Raw genomic sequence first — 26,832 nt, forward strand, 5'->3', positions numbered from 1 at the left:
AAACCATTCCGTTCTCCATGTATGTAACTTTATGCACAAGAATGACACATACATCAAAAGAAGATTACAGACCTAGCAGATTAAGAAATTAATATTGATAGGTTACATGAAGCAGTTTGTCCAAAGTATCTTTGAATTATGAATATTTGCGTCCATGAGTCCATTTCATAAGGCATGGAGAGGTCCATCACTTTCCTTCCCCCACAGGAAAATTTTAACCACAACCCATTTCCTTAGATATTAAAAGCTACATAAAATATGGGACAGAAAAGGTGGGAAAGAGGGGAAAAAAAAGTCACTTCAAATATTTAAATACATCAATGTAATGAAAACCAACTCAATATCTACATAAATCAACATATTCATTGCTTCCCAATATATACAGCAACTGGAATCAAGCAACTGGAACAGTTTTTAAAAAGTTATATGAACTTTCATTTTTCTGAACAAATAGAGTGGGTAAACATCTATGAGACAGGAATTCTAGGCCCCACTACGCCTCTGGGTGAATATGCTCTTGAAATTTGTACATATGGAAGAGAACACTAAAGACGTATGAACCAATATACTGTTTTTCCTATGCAAACAGAAGACTGCATAAAATTGTTTATAAAAGGCCCCACGTTACTCCAAGCCCATTCCCTGAAGCATAAACTTAATTAATATGGGTAAGTAAAACAGAAATAAGAAAGGAAGAAGGAACTTTAACAAACATTGACAGATGGAAAATTAAACCATTTGAGAGAGACAGCAAAGTACAGTATTCCACCAAAATTGAAAATCTGTTTTCCCCCCCATACTTGTATTATCTATTTCTTTCAAGCAAAGATTTAAACATAAAATATTTATTTTTTTAATTAAAAAAGACTAAGATTAAATACCCTTATTCTAAGTGGCTTTTTATAACCATTTGGTTTTTCTTTGAATGCTAATATCAACTGCAGATTGTACTGTTCCAGAAGTCTGCTTGGCACAGGAGAGATGGGAAGAAAACCAGGAAGCCACTTACAAACTCATTGATTCTGCGAGCTGTCCCCAATACAATTTAAAGCTAATCCTCAGCAGGTTAAGTTATATCACAGACAGAATGCTTAGTTTATTCAGTAAAATCGTCCCTCTATGTCAGTCCTGACCAGACAAGAACACATTTTTCCATTGGGATTGCAAATGGCACTGACCCTGGGACTACTCCAATACCCAATTTCCAAATCCTGCTGAAAGTCATAAATGTAGCATAGCTCTTACCACTAAAGTATTTTATAAAAGGAAAACGCCAAACTACACTATAACGCGAGGGTCAGGTCACTACCATATCTCTATTTTTATATGTTTATGACACACTCAAGCCACATTTAGTGAGAGTTAAGTTTGAATCAAGACATTCTCCAAACCAACACACTTAAAAAATGAAATTAAGTACTGTATTCTGAAGTAAGACTTACAAGTATCTTTCAACCTTAATGTGCACCATATAATGTCAGAAGACTAATTTCCTTTAAACAGCAATATGTATCTCTGCTTCATCACACATGAATATAATACAAAACCTTGCCAGTTTCCATGCATTTTTCTGCCTTGAATAAATGACAGTAAGACATTTTGTGATTAGTCTACAAAGCCATTTTTGATAGAGCACCAGCCGAAGACTTGACACACCTATATTCAATTCTGTGTGTGACCCGGAGAAACACACCTTGCCTCTGTGCATTTACCTGCCAGAAGTGTTGTGAGGATAAAGACACCTGAATTGCTCAGATACTATTGTGATGGGACCATACATGAACATAAGGGGCAGGGCACAACAGAGGTCCTGGCATAATGCAAACAGCCTCTCAAGTGGTCTAAATGATGCTAGCATCCTGGAGCACTCCAAGAATGAGAATGTAAAGAAAGATACTCAATGCAACTGCTGCACCTGAGTAACATGCCTAGTGCTACACCTCATCTCATTCCAGCTCTCCACTTCTCCATTCAGGGAACTTTATCCTGCCGAATACCTCTGGGAGTCTTAATCATTTTCCCCCACTGGAAAAGCAGCAGCGATGGTTTTCATATTGCACATAGAATGTATGAAAGGAATATAGGAAAAAAATACTACCACCACCTGTGCATTAATATTGTTGGAATGGACACTCGATGAAGAACAGTGAAGACCACTGAAACATTGTGGTGTCTGATTTCTTGGTGAGAGGACAGGAGGAGACTACAGTGACAGTGAAATCTAAATGGAAAAAAAAAATCTTTTTACCATTAACCTATTATTCTCTATTAGGAATGTCAGATATAGTGAAATTGAATCGTCATGTAACCACACAAAATCTTATCAGTTACATGACTATTCGATAGTCCCTGGGTGCAGGGTGGCAGCAGCCCTGCCCACAGGGGGTCCAAGCCCTGGGTCGCCATGGACAGAAGCAGCTTTGCACCCCCCCACTCCGAGCACTGCTGGCTCTGATAAAGGCAGCAGCAGGGGGTGGCGAGGGGGGGGGCGGCGCAAAGTGCTGGCAGGCAGCACCGTGGAACTTTTAAGCCAGTTCCCCCCAGGAGGCAGCGAGGGGGAAGGGGCAGGCAGGTCCACATAGTCAGCATACGCACTGAGCCAAAAGCCGTGCATATTGGCTCCAGCCTGCCTCCCACCCTCCATCAGAGGCAGCAGCGTGGGGTGGGAGGTGGCAGACCCAGTGCTTAAAGCTAGCTCCTCACGGGTACTGGCTTCCACTCTCCACCCCTTCCCCCTTGTCACCTCTGATACAGAGGCAGCAAGAGGGAAGGGGGCATGTGTGTAGTCAAACTAACACACACACACCCCATTCTCTATATCAATTTTTGGAATCAATCTACTGTGCAAAAGTAAACCACCACTCTAAATGTTTCATTCTATATGTTGTCATTTCAGTGAGATTTAAAATAAAGATTTTAAACTGAAATCTGTAATAATGTTAACTAGGATAGAGTTTCCACTCCAACATCAAGAACACAAAAAGTAACTGTCAAATTATTTTCACACAGTTAGACATTAGGCCAGATTCAGATAACTATTGCCTGTGATTTTACACTTATGCAACATCACTGGAGTCAAGGGAACTGCATGCTGAATCTAAAGTAAGTTACAGATGAGAATATAGTCCATTATATCTCAGCATTTATAGCCTAGATGTTACACAGGTAATTCAACTTAACCCACATACACCATCCCCAGAGGGGTTCTATCAAGATATTTTAAACTATTGCTTACATCACCGTTTTATGTGAGAACTTAGTGGGCTTTGATGAGACACCAATAATCAGAATGAAGCTCAAGTGGCATCCAATGATAGAACTCTGAGCTACGTAGACTTAGTCACACTTCCTTGCGAGGTTTTATTTTTGTAAGAGATGACAAGATTTGGCCATAGAACAAGATATATAAAATGTTAATCTAAGCACTGTGTGACATGAAAATTGGTGTGCCAATGAGGCGGGGGAGAAGGGGAGGGATGGGAGTGAGGGGAAAAAAAAAAGAGGGACAAATCCGAAGAGTAACTAATGCTGCAAAATGCCTTGAGATCCTTACTAGCATGTATGGGTACATCTCATTGTTCTGCATTTTTTAGCCCTAGACATACCAAATCTTTTTTAAGAGTGAAAGTGAAATCAAAACAGTGTAAAATTAGATAAAATAAAAACTTCTAAATATTTCTACAATATGATGCGGGGTTTTGTCTGGCAGAATTCTTTTTTTTTTATAAAGATTATAGTGGACAGAAACTTAAAGGAGAAAAATGTGCACTTATTTCAATCTAAAGTTGGCTGCTATTAACACAAAATGAACCTCCATGATCCAGCACCCTTAGGACCCGATCGGTACCAAACTAGGGGGTCACTGCCGGTCCGTCTGCTGCCACTGGCTGCGGGGCTCTGCTCTGGTGGCACTAGAGGAGCCAGCATAGATGGGAGGGTGCAGGGGGAGGGCAAATGCAAGGCAGCAGTGGAGCCCTGTAGTCAGGGGCTGGGAGCACAGCCCCTCATCCCTATCTATATAATAACGTTCAAATCAAAGTGTGGCACTGCATCCTGATACTTTATCTATACCAAAATTACAAAACATGAATTCCCACACTGGGTAATCCACCTAATCCAGTACCCTGACTAACAACAGTCAGTGTCATGTAAGGAATGTGCAAGAAACCCACCAAAAGACCTTCAATATTAGGTCTTCCCCTAATCCCCAGTGGTTAATAACCAACAGGAGTTCTGTAATAGATAATTTAATCTCTTGTGTGCTCACTGTGGATATTCATTTAGATAAACTTTTTTTAAATCATGCTAAACTTTTGGCCTCAAGTGGCTCATGCAGCAGTAAGTTGCATACTTTGTACATCACGTGAAAGTAGCTGTAATTTTGCTTGTGAATTTTCACTGAATTGGCAGATCACATCTCCCATGTTGACCCATGGGGCTGGACTTAATAAGAGGCAAACCTACAATGCACCATAGGATATTAAGTCCAGTCAAAAAGTCCCATCCACAGGGGACCAGTTTTAATTCCCGTGACACAAGACAGGGAGTCCTGCAGATGCAAATGATGAACAAACCTATTTTCAATTAAGTTAGGGAAAAAAAGAAAGGGTTTTGATTGTCAACTTAAAATGTTTATGGATTAACTTCTGATTAATGAAAATAAAATAAGAGTAGCAAAAGCTGACATCCTCCTCAGCAAAATGCTGATTTTGCAGAAACTACTTTTATGAAAAAATAAAAAATTCATAAACACAAATTGATACTAAAGAAAAAATAACTATTGTAGAGCAAGCAACTACAGCAGACAGACAGCTTCTAATATATATTTATAAAAAGAGAAGCCATTAAACATTCCCTATGGAACCCCTGAGGGACAGGGGAAAGAACCACCTCAATTTTGTTCTTAAAGTTCTGGTTTGGCTTTTCTTCCTTTTCACAGTGTACACACAAATACACAGAAATGTTGTGCAAAATACTTTTCTGTTCAAATACAGGTTTTTCCACAAGTAGACCAAAACCATGAAGATTCTGATTCCACTCCCAATGCAATGCAAAGATTCCTACTGACTTCAGCAGGACCAGTACAGAACACTGCAAAATAAATAAGTCTGGCTGAAAGTGATATAAATAGGCACATTAAAGTCAGAAAAAGTTAATCTTTCATCTTTAGTTTCAGTGAATCTTTGCTTCATATACAAGCAATTGCTCTAGAGTCTTAGAGAATCAGGTTTATTAAAAAAAAAAAAAAAAAAGAAGAAGATTTTCCTATTGCTATCCCAATAGAACATTTACCAATTCATAATAAGTGTGCCCAGACCCCACCACACTGATGTTAACACAATTCAGCAATATGGAAAGTATATTTTGCAGTCATGCATTTCTCTTGACAGCTGCCAAGCATAAAACAGTAAGTCACAATGTCTTTTGTTCCTTGTTCCATGCTTGACTGCTTTGGGCAAGGTTCTTGGTCCAATGAGCAAGTTGCATGGGTAAAGTATCTAAATTAAATCAACTGAGCGACCAGTTATTATTTCTAAAAAAACGTAGCTATTTATTTATTTTTGGTTTAACAGTTGAGCTAAAATGAATAAGTGCATAAGAACATAGAGATGATGAACATTGACATCTTTTCGATTTTGTGCAATGCAATTATGAATCCTTAATTGTCACCAGTGCACTACTCTGGAAAAAGAAACTAAAACACTATTATGACTAAGAAAATACCACAAAACCTAACCCCTTACATAATTAGATCTTAAATTGGCAATAGCTAAAAATCATATGCAAGTTAATTCATCTGAAAACAGAAAAATAAGTTCTAATGTGTACATCCAGGTTTTCCAAGTGACAGAAACAGACAAACATTCAAGAAAGTCTGATGGGTAAAGGACACACTAGATAAGAAATACAATATATAAATTACTATAGGTTGCACCTCTAAAATCTGAGGCTCTCATCTGGCAACATCTGTGGTCTGGAAAGAGCACGGATATTACTAGATCAGAGAAAAGTTTCTACAGGCATGTTAACAAAAAGAAGTTGATTAGAGAGGGTGTGGGCATCTACTGGATGAAGGAGATAACCTAGTGACAGATGATGTGGGGAAAGCTGAAGTACTCAATGCTTTCTTTGCCTCTGTATTCACAGACAAGATGGGCTCCCGGACTAATGCTCTAAGTGACGCAAGATGGGCTGAAGATGGACAGCCCTGGGTGGGTAAAGAACAGATTAGGAACTATTTAGAAAACCTAAACGTACACAAATCTATGGGTCCGGACGTAATGAGTCCGAGGGTACTGAGGGAGTTGGCAAATGTCATTGAGGACCCTTTGGCCATTATCTTTGAAAAGTTGTGGAGGTCAGGAGAAGTCCCCGATGACTGGAAAAAGGCAAATGTAGTGCCCATCTTCAAAAAAGGGAAGAAGAACGATCCAATGAACTAATCGGCCGGTCAGTCTTACCTCGGTTCCTGGAAAAATCATGGAAGGGATTCTTAAGGAATCCATTTTGAGGCTCTTGGAAGAGAGGAAAGTGATTAGGAATAGTCAGCATGGATTCACAAAGGGAAAGTCGTGCCTGACCAATCTGATTAGCTTCTATGATGAGGTAACTGGTTCTGGGGATGTGGGAAAGTCGGTGGATGTGATATACCTTGACTTTAGCAAGACTTTTGATACGGTCTCCCACAATATTCTTGCCAACAAGTTAAGGGAATGTGGATTGGATAAATGGACAGTAAGATGGATAGAAAGATGGCTAGAAGGCCAGGCCCAGCGGGTGGTGATCAATGGGTCGATGTCATGATGGCGGTCGGTTTCTAGCTGAGTGCCCCAAGGTTTGGTTCCAGGACCGGTTTTACTCAATATCTTTATTAATGACCTGGATGAGGGGATGGATTGCACCCTCAGCAAATTCACAGATGACAATAAGCTGGAGGGAGAGGTAGATATGATTGAGGGCAGAGATAGGGTCCAGAGTGACTCAGACAAATTGGAGGATTGGGCCACAAGATATCTGATGAGGTTCAACAAGGTTAAGTGCAGAGTCCTGCACTTGGGACGGAAGAATCCCAAGCATTGTTACAGGCTAGGGACCAACCAGCTAAGTAATAGTTCTGCAGAAAAGGACCTGGGGGTTACAGTGGATGAGAAGATGGATATAAGTCAACAGTGTACCCTTGTAGCCAAGAAGGCTAATGGCATATTAGGTTGCATTAAGAGGAGCACTGCCAGCAGATCCAGAAATGTCATTATTCCCCTTTATTCGGCTCTGGTGAGGCCGCATCTGGAGTATTGTGTCCAGTTCTGGGTCCCCCCCCCCACTACAAAAAGGATGTGAACGCATTGGAGAGGGTCCAGCAGAGGGCAACCAAAATGATTAGGGGGCTGGAGCACATGACCTATGAGGACAGGCTGAAGGAGTTGGGTCTGTTTAGTCTGCAGAAGCGAAGAGTGAGGGGGGATTTGACAGCAGCCTTCAACTTCCTGAAGGGAGGTTCCAAAGAGGATGGAGAAAGGCTGTTCTCAGTAGTGACAGATGGCAGAAGAAGGAGCAATGGTCTCAAGTTGAGGTGGGAGAGGTCCAGATTAGACCCAAGAATTCTTGAACATAAAGCTCTCAAATACATAGGATATAGCCTAAGTGTTGTGGGCAGTGATTGCTTGACTAATTTAAATAAGCTATTTTTCTTATTTAACACAGAATACGTTAGGAATCCTTCTGTAACTAATATGTCTAAGGTTAAACTTTGTATTAACTTTAAATATTTTTTTGGAATGCCTAACACCACAGAAAAATACATGGCAGATGTCTTTTGTACCTCACATTTAAAAAGATCCAAATAATGTTTCTTCTTTCCACCAGCTACACCTTGGGAAGCTAACATATTGTTGCTCACAGCATTACATCCTCAAGATGGAAACCTAGAGTTGCCAATAAATTCTAAACTCCATTGGAACAGGTAATCCATATTTCTCTTCTTATACACAGAGAAAATGTTTAAGGAACTACTTATCCAATCAATGGGACTTTATGGCTTTGGTAGCAAGCAAGCTTTAGTAACATCAGATCAGAGCTGCGCATTTTTTGTGGCCATTTCAATGAGTTAGTTTGCTATTTTGTAAAACTTGAGCTAAAAACATTATAGCAGCCACCAGTTGTTTGGCTTAGGTTATGTCCTATTTTAGACATGCACAGCCAGATTTTTAGAGATGACCATACACAATTCTGAATGTAGTCTAGCAATCAATGCTCATAATTATCAAACATCAGGCACCCACCTTCCAAAACTGAAAGATGGGTAGGAGAATGGAGCCAACTAGCACATCCTGAGGGAGGGTTTATACTTTTCCTATGAAAGAGTCAAACAACTGTGTGTTTAGAGTATGGTGGAAGAAGAGAATCAAAAAGAGTAAAGTTGTGACTTCAGAGAAATGAGAAATTTTTAATAGGAGCAAAGCTTCGATGTCCTTGAATCAGAATCTGTACAAGAGAATTTCCAAACAAATCCAGGTGTTATTCCACTGCTGACCTGGATCACCCTCTACCTCCAAACTACCAACCTTTAAGGACTCTGTGATTTATATTCTCAATCCATGTAATGTCCATTTTAGAGCTAGTATACATTTACAGTTTAGGATGAGCTATACCTGTGACCTCTCTAGCTCTGAATACATCTACTATGACAAGCATATTTTCAAAGCAAGATCTCATGATTCATTCTACGTTTGACAGATGAGAAGATTGCATCAATTTCCCCAACTATATCAGTCCAGCATGTCCAGCCCCTTCTACAGGATCCTCTCTGGCAGCTTTGTCTGGTAAGTTAATACAATTACAGAAAGTAACTTGTTCAAAAGAGTTTGTTTTTATTTAGCCATAGAAACATCACAACTAGACAAGAAAGGGTGAAAAATAAAAATCTTCAACATACTATCTTACCTAAACTTAACCTTTCCTTGACACAAAATAGATTACACTTGATGCAGGCAAATCCCAAGAACTGGAGCCCAAAAAACAAGCAGAACCCTGGCCATTTCTGTCTCTTATGGACTAATGCAATGTTTCTCAACCAGTGGTACTCAAGAGAAGTCTGGGGGGGGGGGGTGTATGTCAACATTTGGAGAAAATTAAATTTTTCTTTTAAGTTTTACGGCGTTTTATTATTTTTGTACTTTTTACACCCAAAAGTTTCATCGCTCACCTAGCTACAATTACTGGTAAGTCGTTTAAACAAATGTGTTGCAATGGTAGAAAAAAAAATGGTGTGCAACTGAAAACTGTAGGTACTGGGGGTACATTTCTCCAGTTGTGGGTTAAAGTAGTTTTATACATTTGTTTCTTGTTGTTGTCCACTTACGCACCAGGAAAGTCCATCTACCACAGGTGTGTTTTTAGGTCCTTTCGGGATTTAACTCTTATGCATCATTTTGGAAGGTATAAAATAGCCAAAACATTAAAAAAAATAGAAAAACCCCTCTTGATTTTCATAGTAATTAATAAGGTCCTCCATCCCCATATTTAGTCATTAAAAAGAAAAATAAACTAGTTGTTTTCATTTTAAAATAGAGAAATATTTTATTAAGTGTTACATTTTCAAAACTGAGAGAATAGAGGGCAGTACACCGCTGTCGTTACAAAAGGAATTTATGCACCCTCTGGTTTCAGTGCTGCTTTGAAAGAAGGGAACAGTCTCCAGCCATGAATAGGCCTGGAAGTTCCTATTTCTCTGAACAACCACTCAGCTAAAAAGCCACTTTCCTAAATGATTCTGCTAAGCAAAACAAAAAAAACGAAAAGGGAAGACTGCTTTAAACCCCAGCATTGTGCATTTGTTGCTCCTCAATTTTTTTAAGTGTACTCACAAAACCCACAAATAGTAGGGTCAAGACGTATCACAGCAAAATGTCAGGCATTGTGTGCATTGGGCAAGTTTCAATGGGCCAAATACTGAGAATCTTCATCTCACTGAGAGCAGTGAATAGTGAACACTTTAGCGGATCATCATCTTTCAGGTTTGGTTACTTATTGTGTTGCTGCTAAGCACTGACAGCCAGGATTAGCATTCCGAGATGAAATGCTGGACCCCCTTAAATGAATATGATTTTTAGCATTGAGTTTAATGGGGCCACAATATTAACCCAGGTCTTCCTGACTCCCAACCCGGTCCTTCTTCCTCTACACGGCATGAAATCTCCCTGGTAAATCATTAGCTACAAAAGCAGGCAAGTAGTAAGACCACAATATTGGCCTAGGACATGCATATAATCAATGAAAAGAAAATCAAGAAAAGCTAACAAGTAATTAATATCAGATAATGAAAACAAAAAAGAATGTTATATTACTAGTTGTCAAATATCTGTTTTCTGAAAATTAAACTTTATTATGAAAATAATTAAAATCAATTCAACACTATTAGCTTACAAGTTAACACGCTACTGCCACTCTAAAGTGCTATATTTGTATTCAGAATAGGCATGGCAGTTGAGAGCCCAGAATGTGCTCAGTTTTAGATACAAAAAGTTTAACTATAATCATTAACAGAGGCTGAAACGCCATAGTTTGTGAAAATATTATTGCACATTTTTTTTAAAAAAAATCAGAACCATTAGCCAAAGAAAGAGCTGTTTTATAAGAGTGCATTGTGTCTCAGAAAAACAGTTCCCATGTTAAAAACAACATTTCATAAATTAAATTTATTTAAGAATCAGAGGCCCAGAACCTAAATCACATAGGCCAATTTTCGGGGGGGGGGGGGGGGGGTCTCACCTCTACTCAGACAATTGTAGCTCCTCAGCATGCCAAAATTCAAGCTATTTTCATTTTCAGTACTTCATATTAAGTACTTAAGTTTGAAAACAGGCCAAGATCTATAAAACTGTTTAAATATTAGTACTTTAGAATTTGGAACAGTTAGCTGTTAAGATTGCTGACAAATGTGAAAGAAAAAAACACCTTTAAAGGATCTGAACATTCCAACTATTGTATATTAGATTTCCAAGAATAATGGTTACATAGCTTCATTCATTCTTCAGCTATAAAGCAACTCTTGCAGCTTCTGCTGTTACCATCATGTATTACTGTATCAAAGCGATTTATTCTACACTATAATAGGCACAGATGGCGGGAGTCAATCCCAATAAGATTTAAGGAGTAAGACATGACAAGTGGTGAATAGCCATATCCACTAAATAACCTACAGCAAGTAAAATAGAGATTATTGTTTAGAGAAAGGCGATAACTCTGTTTCATCTCATCTTTATCTGCTTTACCTTAGATTATAAAGCCAATCTAAAGAAAGCATATTACAGTTTACTTAACTCCTAAAATATCAGCCTTATAAAGCGCTTCCAAGCTAATGCAATCCAAGAGAGAGTTGCTTAATGTTAAATAGTTTAAGTTTAGTACAGAATGTCAAAAAAAAATAGCTCACAAAAACAAGAGACTAGAATTCATCTCCAACACAAGATACATCTATCCAACTATCATACCAATTAAAAATTATGTGCAATTAAGAGTGTGCAATACAAATCCTACATAGATTTTAGACTTTCATGTCATTCAAGTTTAAATGTTTCATTTCCATTTAAAAAAGCTGAAGTTATATTTACTTTCTAGAATCTATAGAATGACAATACAGCAAAACTGTCACTTTTTTAAAAAAAAAAACAACAACAGTACTAGCCATTTTTCAGATTAGTGCAGGTTGAACCTCTCAAATCCAGCACACTCTGGTCCAAGAATATTCGTGGTCTGGCATGATTTTAGTTAGCCAGATGTCCACTTATCATGGGAGTAACCAAGTTTTCTGTGGTTCCAGAAAGTTTCACAGCCATGTGTCCGGTCTCTCAGTGTTCTGTGCAGTTACTGAGCTCTAATTTACTTCAAATGTCTAAGAGCTCAGTAAGCAGTGGAAGTACTGGTAACACTGATAGATAATATTGACCTCCCATGGTCTGACAAATTCTGTCTGGTTCAGCACTGGTCAGGTCCCATGAGTGCCAAGTAGAGAGGTTCAATCTGTCGTTTCATTTTAAACGTAGTCAATGAAATGCAGTTTAGTACAGGTTGAATCTCCCTGGCCCAAAGAGCCCTGGGAGTGGGAGCCAGCCAGGAAAACATTAAGTCTACGTCTACGCTGGCATGAATTTCCGGAACTGCTTAACATGGAATACTATTCCGTTTTCAGTTTTTCTGGAAAAGGAGCGTCTACATTGGCAGGCTGCTTTTGCGGAAAAGTCCTTTTTCCGGAAAAGCGTCTGTGGCCAATGTAGACGCACTTTTCTGGAAAAGAGCCCCGATTGCCATTTTCGCGATCGGGGCTTTTTTCCCCGGAAAAGACTACTGGGCTGTCTACTCTGGCCCTTTTCCGGAACAGTGTTCCGGAATAAGGACTTATGCCCAAGCAGGAGCAGAATAGTTTTTCCAGAATAGCGGCTGATTCTGTGAAGTAGAGCATCGTTGCTTTTCCGGAAATTCAAGTGGCCAGTGTAGACAGCTCGCAGCTTATTCCGGAAAAGCGGCTGATTTTCTGGAATAAGTGGCCCAGTGTAGACACAGCCTAAATCTGCAGAGTCCCAGCTAGGCCAGTAGCAGCTAGGCAGGGGAACCTCGGAATTGGCACGGCCAGACGGCATCAGGGAGCCTCCGCCCCAGCCAAGGAACTATCCCCCATCCCCAGCGCTGGTGAGATCAAGTGGATGGAGGGCTCCTGGCAGCAGTGATGACAGCAGCTAGGTGGCCCCAGCCAGGGAACCCCACCTGGGGACAGTGGGTCTGATGGCCAGGCAGCCCTAACTGAGACACTGCTGGTGGCAGTGGAGCCAGGCAGTGGCCAAGGAGTGCCTGCTAGGGAATATCTAAGTGGGACCAGGCAGCAGCCAGGGAGTCTCAGTCCCAGCAGGGGAATCCCCAGCGGCCACCCAGGCTGGGAAACCCAAAGGAAACTCCCAGCAGCAGCGGCCTAGAATGAGGGAATACTGAGAAACCCTCAGCAGCAGCAGGGGAAGCAGGGCGGGGAGGCCAGCCTTGAAAGCCCCCGGGAGAGGAGTTGGCAGCAGGGTCACTGGCAGGGGAGCATTGACCTCCCCTGGTCCAGCAAACTCTTTGATCTGGGACAGTCCAACCTGTACTAATTATAAAAAAAGTCACCAAAAATGAATGACAAATACAAGTTACGTGAGTGCTAGAGTTATAACCAAATATACAAAGACGAAAGAAAATACTTTAATAGCATTCGGATTGGACCACCCAAGATGACAATTACGGTACAACCAGGTATATGAGGCTAATCCCTTTATCAGTAGGGCACTCAAAATGAGGGCCAGGGGAATAGCACACCCTCTAAAATTCATGGTCAGCCATCATCAACAACAACAAAAAACCACCGCCCAACACCTATTCTGATTTTGGACAAAACACCTGATTTTGCCTATGTCACCAGAACCTGACTTTACACCACCTCTCTAACAAAACAAAAAAAGAAAGAGAAAGAGAAAGGTTACCACCAGTGCTGCTACTCTTCAAACTCAGAAGTCTAATACTATAGCATAGAAACAAACACTTCTCAAATAAGCATTGGTAGCAATATAAAGCACAATAGGAACTGGGGATTAGGGCTGTGACTAGTTGAGTATCCTCCCAGATAGATCTAGAGAGGCTAATGAGGGCGACCGGAATTGCAAGTCAAGCCCGGGATTTAAATATCCCGCGCTTGATTTGCATGTTCCTGACCGGTCGCCATTTTAGAAATTTACTAGCCCAAAGTAACTGCCCGCATCTACTGCAACCCAGGCGGCAGTGAAACGGGATTCCAGAATATAGCCCTAATCCGAATTAGGTGGTATGAGGAATCGAATTAGGTGGAATGAGATTTACCACCTAATTCAATTTAGGGGCTTTATTCCAGAATCCCGTTTCACTGCCGCGTGTAGACGCGGACAGTTACTTCGGGCTAGTCAATTTCTAAAATGGCAACCAGCCAGGAAAATGTAATTCAAGTGTGGAATATTTAAATCCCAGGCTTGCTTTGCAATTCCAGTTGCCCTCATTAGCCCCCAGATCGATCTAGGGAGGCTAGTGTAGACATACCCTTATTGAATACTCTTATCGAAGAGTCAAATGATGTCTATCAGAAAGAGGCCAGAAGAGGGAAAGAAAGAGCTGATGCAGGGGGAGCCAACTTAAAAGAAGGTTCTCTCCAGCACCATCTAGGAGCAGGGGGACACAGGGATGCAGCAGGTAACTGGCAGCGCTTCCACCTTTGAAATAAGAATGAAAGCCAGCAGGCCTCTTGCTACATTTCAAAAGAAGAGTTGCCCTTATTGACTAATCAATAGTTGATGCAAATTGCATCAACTATTCGATTAATTTTAACATCCTTAAATTTAACATCCTTACTTGGGATGACTCCTCTCTAGGAGGGGGGGGGGAGAGAAAGGACACTTAGGGTCATATTAGATGGACTAAGAATTCCACTGCTCAAGATGGTCCTAGAGACTCCAGGTCATTAATCCTAGCAACTTCAGCATCCATATACATAATCCCAAGGATTTATTGTTTTATGTAGCAAGCCTTAGCATCCTGTTTCTCGTCTCCAAGTATAGATGGCACTTTTTAAACACTGATACCTTCTTCCACTGTCAGTTTGCTAGGAAACTTTAGCCAGTTTCTTCTACATATAACCATTCAGCTAGGATAAGTTGGGAACAAGAACTAGGTTCAAGATCTAGGGGTTCCTCTTAGCCTTACAACCCAGGATAAGCTTAAGCCCCATCTAGTGACGTGAGAATATTAACCACCATCCAAGGCACCCTCTAAAAAGCATCCATGGCAAGTGTAGATGCGATTTTGCGCAAGAAAGCCCAGATCGCCATTTTAGCCATCAGGACTTTTTTGCGCAAAACAGTTTTTCCCTGTCTACACTGGCTCTGTTGCACAAGTATTCTTGCGCAAGAGGGCTTTTTCCTGAGCGGGAGCATGAAAGTATTTGCGCAAGAAGCACTAATTTTGTACATTAAAGAATTTGTGCAAGAGCACTGACAAGTGGCCAGTGTAGACAGCTGGCAAGTTTTTGCGCAAAAGCGTCCACTCTAGACGCACCGTGTGTATGGGGGGGAGGGGGGAAAGAAAGCTTTTAATTAAAAAAGAAATCCAGCATGAATTTGGAAAACCACAACCAGGGTTTTGAAAGCATATGACCAAGAGCTAACACCCACCTGTGACGGACCGGGCCAGTCTGGGTACAGCTGAGGGCATCCGCTCAGGGAGAACTGCTCAAATTCAGGGCTCCTTACAGCCCGCAGACTGGTGACCTCTCCAAACAGGCCACAAACCAGCCCCACAGAGCGCTTCAGCTGCCTGAAGCCCCACGAGCAAAACCCCTCCGACACCCCAGCAATATCCGTGCCCCAGATGGCCCTGGGCCTCATACACAGGTGGGGGGAGGGGGCCTTAGAACCCAATCCCACCTATCCCGAACAAGTTCTGTCCGGTTCCAAGAAACCAGCCACAGATCTCTGGTCAATTTACCCTCTGGATCTTACCCACAAATCACGCTGAGCCAATCCTTTAGCATCTAACATCTAAAGGTTTATTACTACAATAAAGAAAAGCATGAGAGTAAGGTTGCTAAAGGATAGTACATTACATGCATCGAATCTCCCAGTTCTTGATGCAGGCTCTAGCAGAGATGTTACAGCTGCTGGCTTAAAAGTCCTTGTTGCGCATCCTAGGATCAGAATGGGTCCACAGGTCTTTCTGGCTCTTCGATCCCTGCACTGCTGCCTCTGGGATGAAGTGCTGAGCTGAGTACTAAGATGGAGTCCGCCACATGGCCTCTTTATACATCCTTCCTGGTCTCTTCTTGGCTGCAGCAGGTCACCTGGCCAGCGGCCTATCCCTGTGTTCCTTGCTGGCAGCCCTTAGGTGCCAGCCCTCATTCTTTAGGTGTCCTTGGCCCATTGAGTGCTATTGTCCCACAGGGCCTCGCTAATTAGCATGTCTATAGGCCGGGCTCTGCCCAATGCTCAACCACTTGCAGAAAAATATTCAGTATCCACACAGATTACAGATTCCTAACCACACACACACATTATACAATCACATGACTAGCGTACATAGGATTAGCAGACAGTAAGCTTCTATTCAACACCCCACATGGCCCCCTTTTATTCCATTTTTAGAGCCAACACCCCCACCTATGGGTGCAGCAGTGATCTGGCTGCTTTCCTCAAATTCAGTAACATGACACCACCCATGAGTATATTGGGCAGTGTCTTTTGCCTCAGTTCAGGATGACCCTTCAATCCAGACAAGCTATGTACAGTTCTGCAGATCTTTACTCTTACAAAGAGTACCAGCATTTCATTACACCTGCACTCAATACGTAAGTGATTTGTAATCAAACCACTAGCCCCAAAAATCGATCACTCTGATTCCATAAGCACACCACCTCTGCCTAGGTAGTCAGTGAATGCATATGCTTTAACAGTCTGGTCCTAGAGCCTCCTCCCCCATCATCAGTAAGCCTAAAAATCAATTTCACATGGAAAAAAATTGAATGTGTTTTTATAAATAATCTCTCTTCTCCCCCCCCCCCCCCCCCCCCCCCCCCCCCCGCTCCCAATTTAAAAACCTAATCAGTTTCACTGAACAGGTTATTTGACCTAACTGGGACTGGATCAGATAATCAAAAATTCAGATAATCAGAAGAATGTGCATGAGTCAGACTATCATCTTAAAAATTTTAACTATATCAGTAAAACATTGTGTTGAATCACTATGTACACACATTGTGACTATGGAAACTAAAATGCAACATCTGATTTTAGTTACAGAACACATGGGCTGTATATTTTTAATCAGACAATTATGGGGGTTCATCTCAGCTCATCACTAGGTGTCAGAGAGAACTCATTCAGACCTTACTCACATACAGGGGAACAGTAGTGCATGAACCAATCACTTCTAAATAGGATTGATATAATGCATTTGGAACAGAGTTGAAGGTGAAAACATTTCCCCATGAAAAAGGAATAGAGAGTAACTTCAATGATACAGTGGTGCAATGACTCAAGATCAGATTTCAGACTTTCCTTTCCAGGTAGTACGGTCATCAAAATGATACCATAGATCAGTGGTTCTCAAATTGTGGTCCATCGACCACTAGTGGTTTGTGGTCCTCTTGCAGGTGAGCCGTGACCTCAGGGTTACCCTCCCTCCCTGCATCATGAAATCCATGCTGGTACTTCAGTACTGCACATTCCCCCTGCAAGGTTGACTTTCCACTACAGAGGGAGTGAACCCCATGCCTTGCAGGCCAGATCAGCTCACTGGGGAAGGAAGCAGTTCTGCATGCTGCTGCTTTCCCTTCCCCTGGCTGGGGAAATAGAAGCACAGGAAATGACTCACTTGCTGCGCATACCACCCACCCCCAGCCCACTCCTGCACCCAACCTCCTGGCCAGAGCCCACACTCCACCTCCTCCAGCACCAGTTTTGTCATAATGGGTGGTTGGCTGGTGGTCAACAGAAATGTCTGCATTGAGCAGGGTGGACTGTGGGCCAAAAAAAAAATTGAGATCCACTGCCATAGATGTTCCAATCGCAACTTCCTAGTTAAGGTACAGTACATTTGTGTACTCTACTGAATTCATGGCCATGAAGGCATCATGGACTGTGAAATCCCATCTCAAAAGGGACAGACCAGATCTTTGTACTTTTACCCTATATAAATTAAACCTCCCTGGCCTCTGCAAACAGAGACTGCTTGGCAGCACCTGCCCCTGGTGGGGCCCAGCTCCCTGCTGGGACCCCTACAACAGGGGCTGCTTTGCAGCAGCCTCCTCTATCCATCAGCCTGCTGCCTCTAAAAGAGGCAGCAGGGGCAGGCAGCACCCCAGAGACGGTACTGGATGAACTAGCTTTTAAGCCAACTCCCCCCACCACCAGCTCCTGTCCTCCACCCCTTGCTGCCTCTCAGCAAACATTCAGATTGAAGCCCTACTTTTCTATTAGCATTCTGTTCTTTCCCCAATGGTCAAAGGCTTTACTATAAAACAAAAAAGCATCAGTTGTAAAGAATACTTCACATTGTTTAGAACCTCTATAATGGTTCATGTCTCTCTCCTGAGATACTCAAATTCTTTAGTTGATCATAATGTGCTTTGAAAGGATATGTTGGCCATTATTGGTTAAATAATGCATGCGCTGAAGTGTTTGATTCCATCTAGGAAGAAAAAAGAAGAAGAAGAAAAAAAAAAAAAAAAAAAAAAGAGGTGATGCTTCCCAGAAATAAAACATAAAGGAGAATGAACTTTAAATGAGTGATAATCATTCCTGAGTTCATAGCCAACCCCGCTGGGTCCCCTAGTCAGGTGCAAAAAGCAAGGAGATTTTTATTTGGCTGCCATTTTTAAGGTATGGCACAATCAGCAGCTGTCCTACCCAGAAAAAAAGGAAGGCATTGATAGCACATCACTGCTGTAGTAGCATACAAGACCTACCTTTTGACTGAAGCTCTGACAAACGAACAGTCTCAAGCAACTATTGGTCAAAGACAGGTTTCCCACAGAGTAGTGCTAACGGTTTCCACTGCTCCCCCACTAGCACCAAACTGACAGACACACTCTGCTTTTATTTTGTCCCTCAAGCCTACATCCTTCTACACCTTATAGTAGTGAAGTAACCATTAACAAGTTCTGAATCAGTAGTCCTCCTCACAAATTTAATTTTGAATAAAAAGCTGCAACATAAGTAGACACCAGGGAGATAACCATGCAACTGTTAAGTATCAGTGGGGGGGGCGGGGGGGAGGGGGGAGACAGAAAAGTGTGCTGGTAATGTCCTGGAAATCCTGGACTAGTAAATGTTATTGCTTTTAACATACTAATGCAAACATTGTAAGAGCATTAAATTTCCAAATGTAGCTTATTTTAACTTGATACTAGAAATGGTACGCAAGAGGCATTCTTGAAAACTGACACTACAGCAGTGATGCTCGCAAGCCAGTATACCAGAGGCTTAAGGGGTAGTGGGGGGGGGGGGGGGGGGGGTGGAGAGAGTGCATCTAAGCATGGTAATTACACCAACAGGAACTTTTCTAAAGTACACCACAATTTAGAAGTGTAATTACCATACTTTTTTTAAAACCCCCACCACATACAGCATTACATAAGCACAAGTTCAATATTTCCCTCACCCCTAACCCCAATATATACTGAGTTGTGCTTCTGCATACAGTATCTGAGACAAAGGACAGGTCTATACTAAGAGCTGCAAGGTCAGCTTAAATATACACAATTCCATCTACGTAAATAATGTAGCTGAGTCGACTTGCCATAAGCCAAATTTCTCCAGAGGCCCTTCAGCAGGAGGTTGACCAGAGAAACTCTCCCATTAACTTCCCTTACTCCACACAATTGTGAGTTCTGAGTTGATGGGTGTGCCCTCAGGTGTTCAATTTAGAGGCCCTTACTAGACCCACTACAGCGGGCACCAAAAGATCAACGTCTGCAGCGTTGATTCTCCAGTTAGTATAGACATGGCTTAAAATTGAACTTCTAGCTCTTCAGGAAACAGATACAAAAAATAATCAGCATCCAAGCCAAAATTTGTGTCCTACTGTAAACATTATAAGCTGGGCATGAGGCATTCTGAAGCAAGAGATTACTGGAAATACTTTAAATAAGCCACAGAAAGAATAACCTTTTCCTAGGTTTTGCTTTGTCAGATTTCTATATAGAAATAATGAAATCTACATGGAAAACATGTATATTTAACATGAAAATTGGGTAGCATGGCTAACTGCTACTTGACTGCTTTTTTTGCTATAACAGGAGGTTATCCTATTATCACGATCCAGCCAACTTGCATACTACTCTTTCAAATTAGTGATAATTTACAAATTTAGATAAGAATTATTAACCAAATTCCTGGTTGTTTAGTAGCTGCTTTGCTTAAGTCCATCAACACACACCATAAACCCAAAAGGATCTGGCCAACAGAAATATCACCTCAAATTAACACCACCTACTCACACACCCCATTCACAGTCACTACTATGCAGGATGTAGCTAAGCGAAAACATAGCATGGCTGAAGCACTTAGTCAACAGTTGAAAACTAGCATACACTACACACTGCATATTTCTGGGCATTGGGTCTGCAGGTAGTCAGCAGTGAAACTAAGGAGACATAACTGATACATTAAAGCACCTTTACCCCTCTTTCCTTCACAAGCTGCACTAAGCACATCAGATACAGCTCTATCTCTGATCTTCTTCTGATTCTCATGGGAATGAGTACACCTTATATATAAAGGTGTACTTCAATAAAAGGTTGCACCTTATATACAAAGGTTCCAACACTCCGGTCATCTGAAGAAGTGGGTTGTGCTCACAAAAGCTACATGTTTTGTTAGCCTAGTAGCACTTTAAAGACTATTTGGTTTTTTTTATTTTTATTCCCCAGTTACAGACTAACTTGGCTACCCCTCTGAACCTTATATACAGAGTGAATTATAGTACTCTTCCACTACCCCCCTCCAAAAAAAAAAAATCATTAAAACTCTATCCTAATTTTCTTACAATACCAGTGCTGTACATAGGAGTTATGTACATAGATCAATGCCAGTAAACAGCAGCTCTCAACATACACACAAAACTTTCCAGCGTTTTATAGTGAGACACGTCCTTTACCTAGGCCAATTTCATAATTCTCCACTGATTTGTCAGCAAAATCAAGGACTGCAGTGCAAAGATATTCCAGGTCCAGGTAAAGGAGTAAAATAGGTTAGGTATTTGTCTATACAAAGCTGAAATTCTGTTAATAGGTTAGTAATAATATCAGCTGAATGGCTACATTACTTAAACTTTCCCTACAATACTGACATTTTAGGAGACTAAGTTAAGAATGATTATGTTAAATCAGATTTAATTTTAGCAAAGAGCATGTCATGTCTATGAACTATCTTTCTGAACTACCCTGAGTTCAGTTTCATTGTAATATATAAAAAAAACCTCTTCAACTGAACCAATGAACAGAAGTTAGTCATTACTTTCAACAGCAGTTATTTCATAAAAATTAAGCCATTAATTAACACACCAAAAATTTCCATCTTGCCCACACATCTGTGTTTTTCTTTGTTTGTGGAAAACAGATTTCTTTCCGAATAGTGAAAGAAGTTATAAACACAGACCTCACAAAGCTGCACTTCCAATTTTAACTCCTTATACACATGTATTTGTGCTGTTAGGTCTTAAGGCAAGAGGCAACATTTGCTTTTCTTAAAAGTTTTTAAAGCCGCAATAGTTAGCCCCAACATCAGTGTCAAGATTTAAAAAAAAAAAGTCACAAGTCAAACAAGTTCTACTATATACAGTTCTGCTATATACAATATTTCTCAGATTCACTAACATGGTTATCTAAGAACTGCCAGTAGTAGTTCCTTTTTTTGCACAAACAGATAAATTCCAAGTTATTAATTTGCTCCCGTTATATTTTATGGTTTACTGAAAACCACCACCAGTTAAAAGAAATTATTTTGCAATGAAGCATAACTATTCTAAACACTTCCTAATGAGTTAGAATAGTTAATATTTAGCAACCAACCCTTATTCCATATGAAAAATAAGATTAGAATCCTCACTGAAATATCAGGGTCATAAAACCATGAGATTGTTCAAGGAATAAGTCCGCATACTTACAAGGGTTGCCTAAAAATCTGTATTCAGTGTTCACTTGGAATAGTTACTTTTAAAACCCTTGGGATACTTACCTGTCACAGAGTAAATTATCTGGCTAATATCCAATATTACAGTATATGCCAATGGGCACCCAAGAGACAGACATTAGGCAGCACTTAGCATCTCCAGCTTGTCAGGAAGACTTCTTATGGAACTGAAACTGTCTTATAAAAATTTAACTTATGAGTTATTTGGCATTGTTCACAACAGTACTTCATACTATAATATTTACATAGCACTGCATGTTTCGGAAAAAAGAAATACCGAAGCACAACACCTTAATGTTTTAAAACAAATATTAGTACTTAAGAGGTGTTTCGCATAATGCACTATACAAGTTTTCAACGTGATAAACACCATGGAAGTACATTTTCCCCATAAATGTAGAAGTAGTTCTGATTTCTTGTTCATGCAATCCTAGTCCTCAAGTTCATCTCTCTCTTTCAGAATATACATTAAAAGTAAAATAATCAGAAGGGCATTGAATATGGCTCCTTTTTAGGAAAATGAAGTTATTTCTCCAGAATCACTAGAGTCAACCACAGAGATGTGTTATTGACAAACTGTAAAAAAAGAAGTTTTTGAAAACTGGAATTTTAAACTAACTCGGTAAGAGATAAATTGAAATCTACTCAGCAGATAGGGTGACACAAAAGCTACACGATGTATGATTTCATAGTTCCTACAATTGATAGGAAAAAAAAAACCCATAACCACATACATACACCAGGGCACATCAAAGATAATCCTAAAATAATAGGAAGGAACAAGAGGCCATCAAGTCCAGTTTCATGCCCTCATGGCAGGACCAAGCCCCTTTTTAGGTCAGGGGTGGGGAAACCTAAGGCACCAGAGCCAGATTTAGTACCTGGCTTGCCTGGATTCGGCCCCCTCCAGGGCTCAGTGCTCCTTCTCCCTCCCCCCCCTCCGCCAGCAGCATTGGGGAGCCCATATCAGCCCCCATTGCCCAACTCATTTTTCTGTGGGTCAGCAGCTTCTGACCCCAAAAATTTCCCTGCCCCTGACCTAGATCATCCTTATCTAAGCTGCTTTTAAACTGCTCCAGTGATGCAGATTCCACAACCTCCCTAGGGAATTTTCTAGTGTTTAGGCACAACTTCCTGTCAGGGTGGTTAATGTCCAGTCTAAACCTCCCTTGCTGCAACTTAAGCCCATTGCTCCTTATCCTATCAGAGGTCAAGGAGAACAATTTCTCTCCCTCCTCCTTGTAACACCATTTTAGATAATTCAAAATTGCTATCATGTCCCCTAGCTTCAGAGAGGTAGCCAAGTTAGTCTTTAACGGGAAACACTTAAAAACAACCAATAGTCTAGTAGCACCTAAAAGACTAACAAAACATGTAGCTGAGCTTTCATGGACACAACCCACTTATCTGAAGAAGAGGGTTGTGCCCATGAAAGTTCATGATACCATCTGCATGTTTTGTTAGTCTTTAGGGTGCTACCAGGTTATTTGTTGTTCTTTAAGTTTATCATGTCCCCTCTGTCTTCTCTTTTCCAAACTAAACAAGCCCAGTTCTTTCAGTCTTCCCTCATAGGTCATGTTTTCTAGCTCTTTATTCATTTTTGCAGCTCTTCTCAGGACCTTCTTCAGTTTCTCCACATCTTTTTTGAAGCGTGATGCCCAGAACAGGACACAATATTTCAATTGAGGCCTACTCAGTGCAGAGTAGAGTGAAAGAATGACTTCTCATGTCTTGCTCACAACACTCATGTTAATATAGCCGAGAATCATGTTTGAATTTTTTGCAACAGTATCAGACTGCTGACTCTTATTTAGCTTGTGGTCCACTATGACACCTATATCCCTTTCTGCAGCACTCCTTCCTAGATAGTCCCTTCCCATTGGTATGTGTGAAACTGATTGTTCCTTCCTAAGTAGTGTCCTTTGCATTTGTCCTAATTAAACTTCAAAGATAATGGAAAGTGTCAATTTTGTTTGAAGTAAAGGTTTAAAAAGTAAAAATCCACTGCTTCCACTAAATTAATTTGTTATGAGAACAACTGACAGGATCTCAAAGATCAGAATCACTATTACACTCTTATGATGTCTGTGCAAGAATTAGCTTTAAAATGTTGAGGTACCAATTCCACACAGTTGAAATACCTTAGGCTATACAATCTATTTATATCATTACTTAGATTCTATAGTAGGATCCATCTTTCATAAAAAGCATTAGAAAAAGTAGCAATGACTACATTATATCTTGTTAATACTTAGAAGTTTTTGATGTTACAAAATGAATTTCAATATTGACACAAACTGTAAGGCACACAGTACATTTTAAGTCCGAAATTACTATTTCTGCAGACTAGTAATTCATTTCAGGAGAGAGAAAGACAATCCATATTTCAATAGCACTGACATTAACCTCATTTCAGAGGGGGGGGGGGAAAACCACTACTCATTAAACAGAAACGTAACTGCCTTTCCATTTTATACATGGAACAATTTGTCAAGAGTATTCATGATTGCACTTGAACTGATTAGCAAAGCTGAACCCGATTTGTCTTCATCGCCTGCACTGGCAACTGCCTCTTCCCCCTTTTCACTTTGCTCTTTTGATGCCTTGTGAATTTCATGTTTAGGCTACAGAGGTCACTGGAGGCCAAACTCTGGTACAGTGCATCTATTGCCCTTTCTAATTAAGGAAAACAGCTGGCCAGGTGGGCTATGCCCCAGTGGAAACGTGCTTGACTAGCCCTGGATTAGCACACACCTGACATCCTAAACCGTGGAAACGGAAGAGGACAGTTTCTGATGGATGGAGCGCTCCTCTCAAATCAGCTGGAAAGACTGAAAGGAGCGGCAGACATCTCAGGGGTAACGGTGCAACAGCAAGAAGATGCCAGATCTGGCCACAAGAGTCTCTTGTACTTGAGTGACCCTTTGCCAAAGGCATAGCCCGACTTAACCCTTGTATTGGCGCCCCCCGAGAAGGCCCGCGGTTCAAGGAATTCGAGGCGGGGAACGCATCGTCATTTAGAAGTTAATGTAGCAAGAACGATCCGTGCGTCCGTGATGCCAGGACTAACCCCGGCCGCCTGCTGCGCAAACGGCCCCTTCTCCGTCTCTCCCGCCGCTTCCGTGGAGCCGGCATCCTCCAACCTTCCCCGCTCTGCCTTGAAGTTCTTAGCAGGCCTATTAGTGACCGGCTCGAGCCTTACTGCTCGGCGGCAGGCGCCCATGGGGGGCCGCCTCGCAGCAGCAGCGCTGCGGGAGGGCGCCGCTTCCCCTCGCTCGCGGCGTGTTTACTCTCAGCGCCCCGCCATGGTGCAGGAACATCAGTCAAGAAAAGTTGCACCCGCACCGCCGCGATGGCTGCACGCAAGGGCCACGGTTGTGCGACGCGCTCCAAGCCAGCCTGCAGGGGGGAACTGAGCACAGCTCCGCTCCAGCCTGCCGGGCGCGGGGAAACATGCCAGGTCTTCCAGAAAAACACGAGAGGCTCCGCGAACTTATTGCTCCCCACCCCCCACTAGAAGGGCCGAGTCCACCCGCGGCTGCAGCTAACCCCAGGCGAGTAGGTGGCGGAGAGGGGGGACCACTTACGTCTCGGAATTTGTTCCACTGCCCGACCTCCTTGTCATACTGGGAGACGGTCGTGAGCCATTGTTTATCATCCAGAAAATTACCGCTGTCCGACCTGCCCCCGGCCGCCGCCGCGAGAGCCGGGTTGTACCAGGCTGCTGCACACACGCACATGAAGGCTGCCACCTTTAGCATCTGTGCAAGAGAAAACATAAAGCGAGGGGGGTTTGCAAACAAGAAGCCACAGCACAGTGTCACTCGGCAGCGCTCCCCGAGCAAAGGAAGGGGGCGGGAGGAGAGCAGGTAGCGGGAGCCCAGGAGAGGCGCAGTAGGGGGTGCCCCCGCCCTGCACACAGCGGAGGCTGCAGGGCGGGGACGGGAGAGGAGGGGAGCTGAAGCCGTGGCGCGTAGAGCAATGCCGACTAGAGCCCATCACCTTGCTGCAAGCCCCGCACAGGGCTCCCCGCTCCTACTGGAAAGGCAGCTCGACGCTGCCGACTCCGGCTCTTTCTGGAGCTGCTGCACGCGCCGCCGTCTGGAGCCGTCCACTCAGCTCCCGGCGCGCGTTCCACCCCGCCCTCCTCCCCGGCCCTCCCCCGCTCGGCGCACGGCTCCCAGCCAAGCCCCGCACACGCCGCGGGGCCAGCGGCCCCTGGTGCAGAGGCGAGGAGCGCGCGGATTGCACTGAAACCCGCAGAGCTTGGCACTGCTGGGGGATCAGCTCCCGGGCTTTGATAATGATCATTTCCCATAGGCTTCACGTTGGCCGCAGAAAGTCGGAAACCTGAAGCCCAGGTAAACAGAAAAACTTCGTCCCCAGGCCACAAAGTATACTAGCACCTCGTTCCTGGGGGGCTGGCTGAGCTGCTGTTTGCCTTCTGCCCTCCCACCCTGGCGGCAGTGCTTCTGGGGGGAAACTTTTGTCAGGAAACTAAGGTCTGATTTCTGCAACACGTGGGCTTAATACGCCAGTAATCTCATTCTGTTTAATGGGGCTAATCACATGGGGAAAGCTAAGCATGCCTGTAACTGCTGGCAGGGTTACTGCCGAAGAGCCAGATTTACGAAGGTAGGCACTTAGGTAATTACCCAACTTGCTTACAAGCTTTTACAAATCACAAGGGCGACTATCTGCACCTAAATGTCTTTGTAGATCTGGCCCTAAAATCCCTTTTCAAAAGTGGCTTAGGCACCGTGGTGGTTAGATCAAGATGTAGGTAGGTGCCTAGTTTGATTTTCAAAAGCACCTTGTTCCCTTTGGGAAAATGATACTAGGAACTTGCCTGCATCTCTAGTTAACAAGTCTGTCCTTTAGGTGCCTAAATCTCATTAAAAGTCAGTCTCACTCCTAAATGCATACATCGTTTTTTAAAGTTTGCCCTAACAGCCTAGTGAAATTCATATACATTGTTATGCTGGATCATATAGTCCTGTCCCCTGTCCCTAACCTTTGCCAGACCAAGATGCTTAAGAGGAAGGTATAAGACACAACACATTAGTAAAATAATCTGGTCACTCACCACTTATGAAAGTTTCAG

The 26,832-nt window shown here is 42.2% G+C and overlaps 1 protein-coding gene across 1 annotated transcript in view; it reads right to left on the bottom strand.

Annotated features, from left to right (window-relative positions):
- Nucleotides 1-25,877, bottom strand: part of SPOCK3 (SPARC (osteonectin), cwcv and kazal like domains proteoglycan 3) — a 360,390-nt gene extending 334,513 nt beyond the window's left edge. Inside the window, exons 1-2 of the mRNA XM_006111699.4 lie at nt 25,731-25,877; nt 25,316-25,489 (exon numbers count right to left, since the gene is read on the bottom strand). Coding sequence (XP_006111761.2) covers nt 25,316-25,489 — 174 coding nt within the window. The 5' untranslated portion in view covers nt 25,731-25,877. The remainder of the gene's footprint in view (nt 1-25,315; nt 25,490-25,730) is intronic.
- Between the last annotated feature and the right edge of the window lie 955 nt (nt 25,878-26,832).

The sequence above is a fragment of the Pelodiscus sinensis genome, chromosome 5 (assembly GCF_049634645.1).
Source record: "Pelodiscus sinensis isolate JC-2024 chromosome 5, ASM4963464v1, whole genome shotgun sequence".
Classification (NCBI taxonomy): domain Eukaryota; kingdom Metazoa; phylum Chordata; order Testudines; family Trionychidae; genus Pelodiscus; species Pelodiscus sinensis.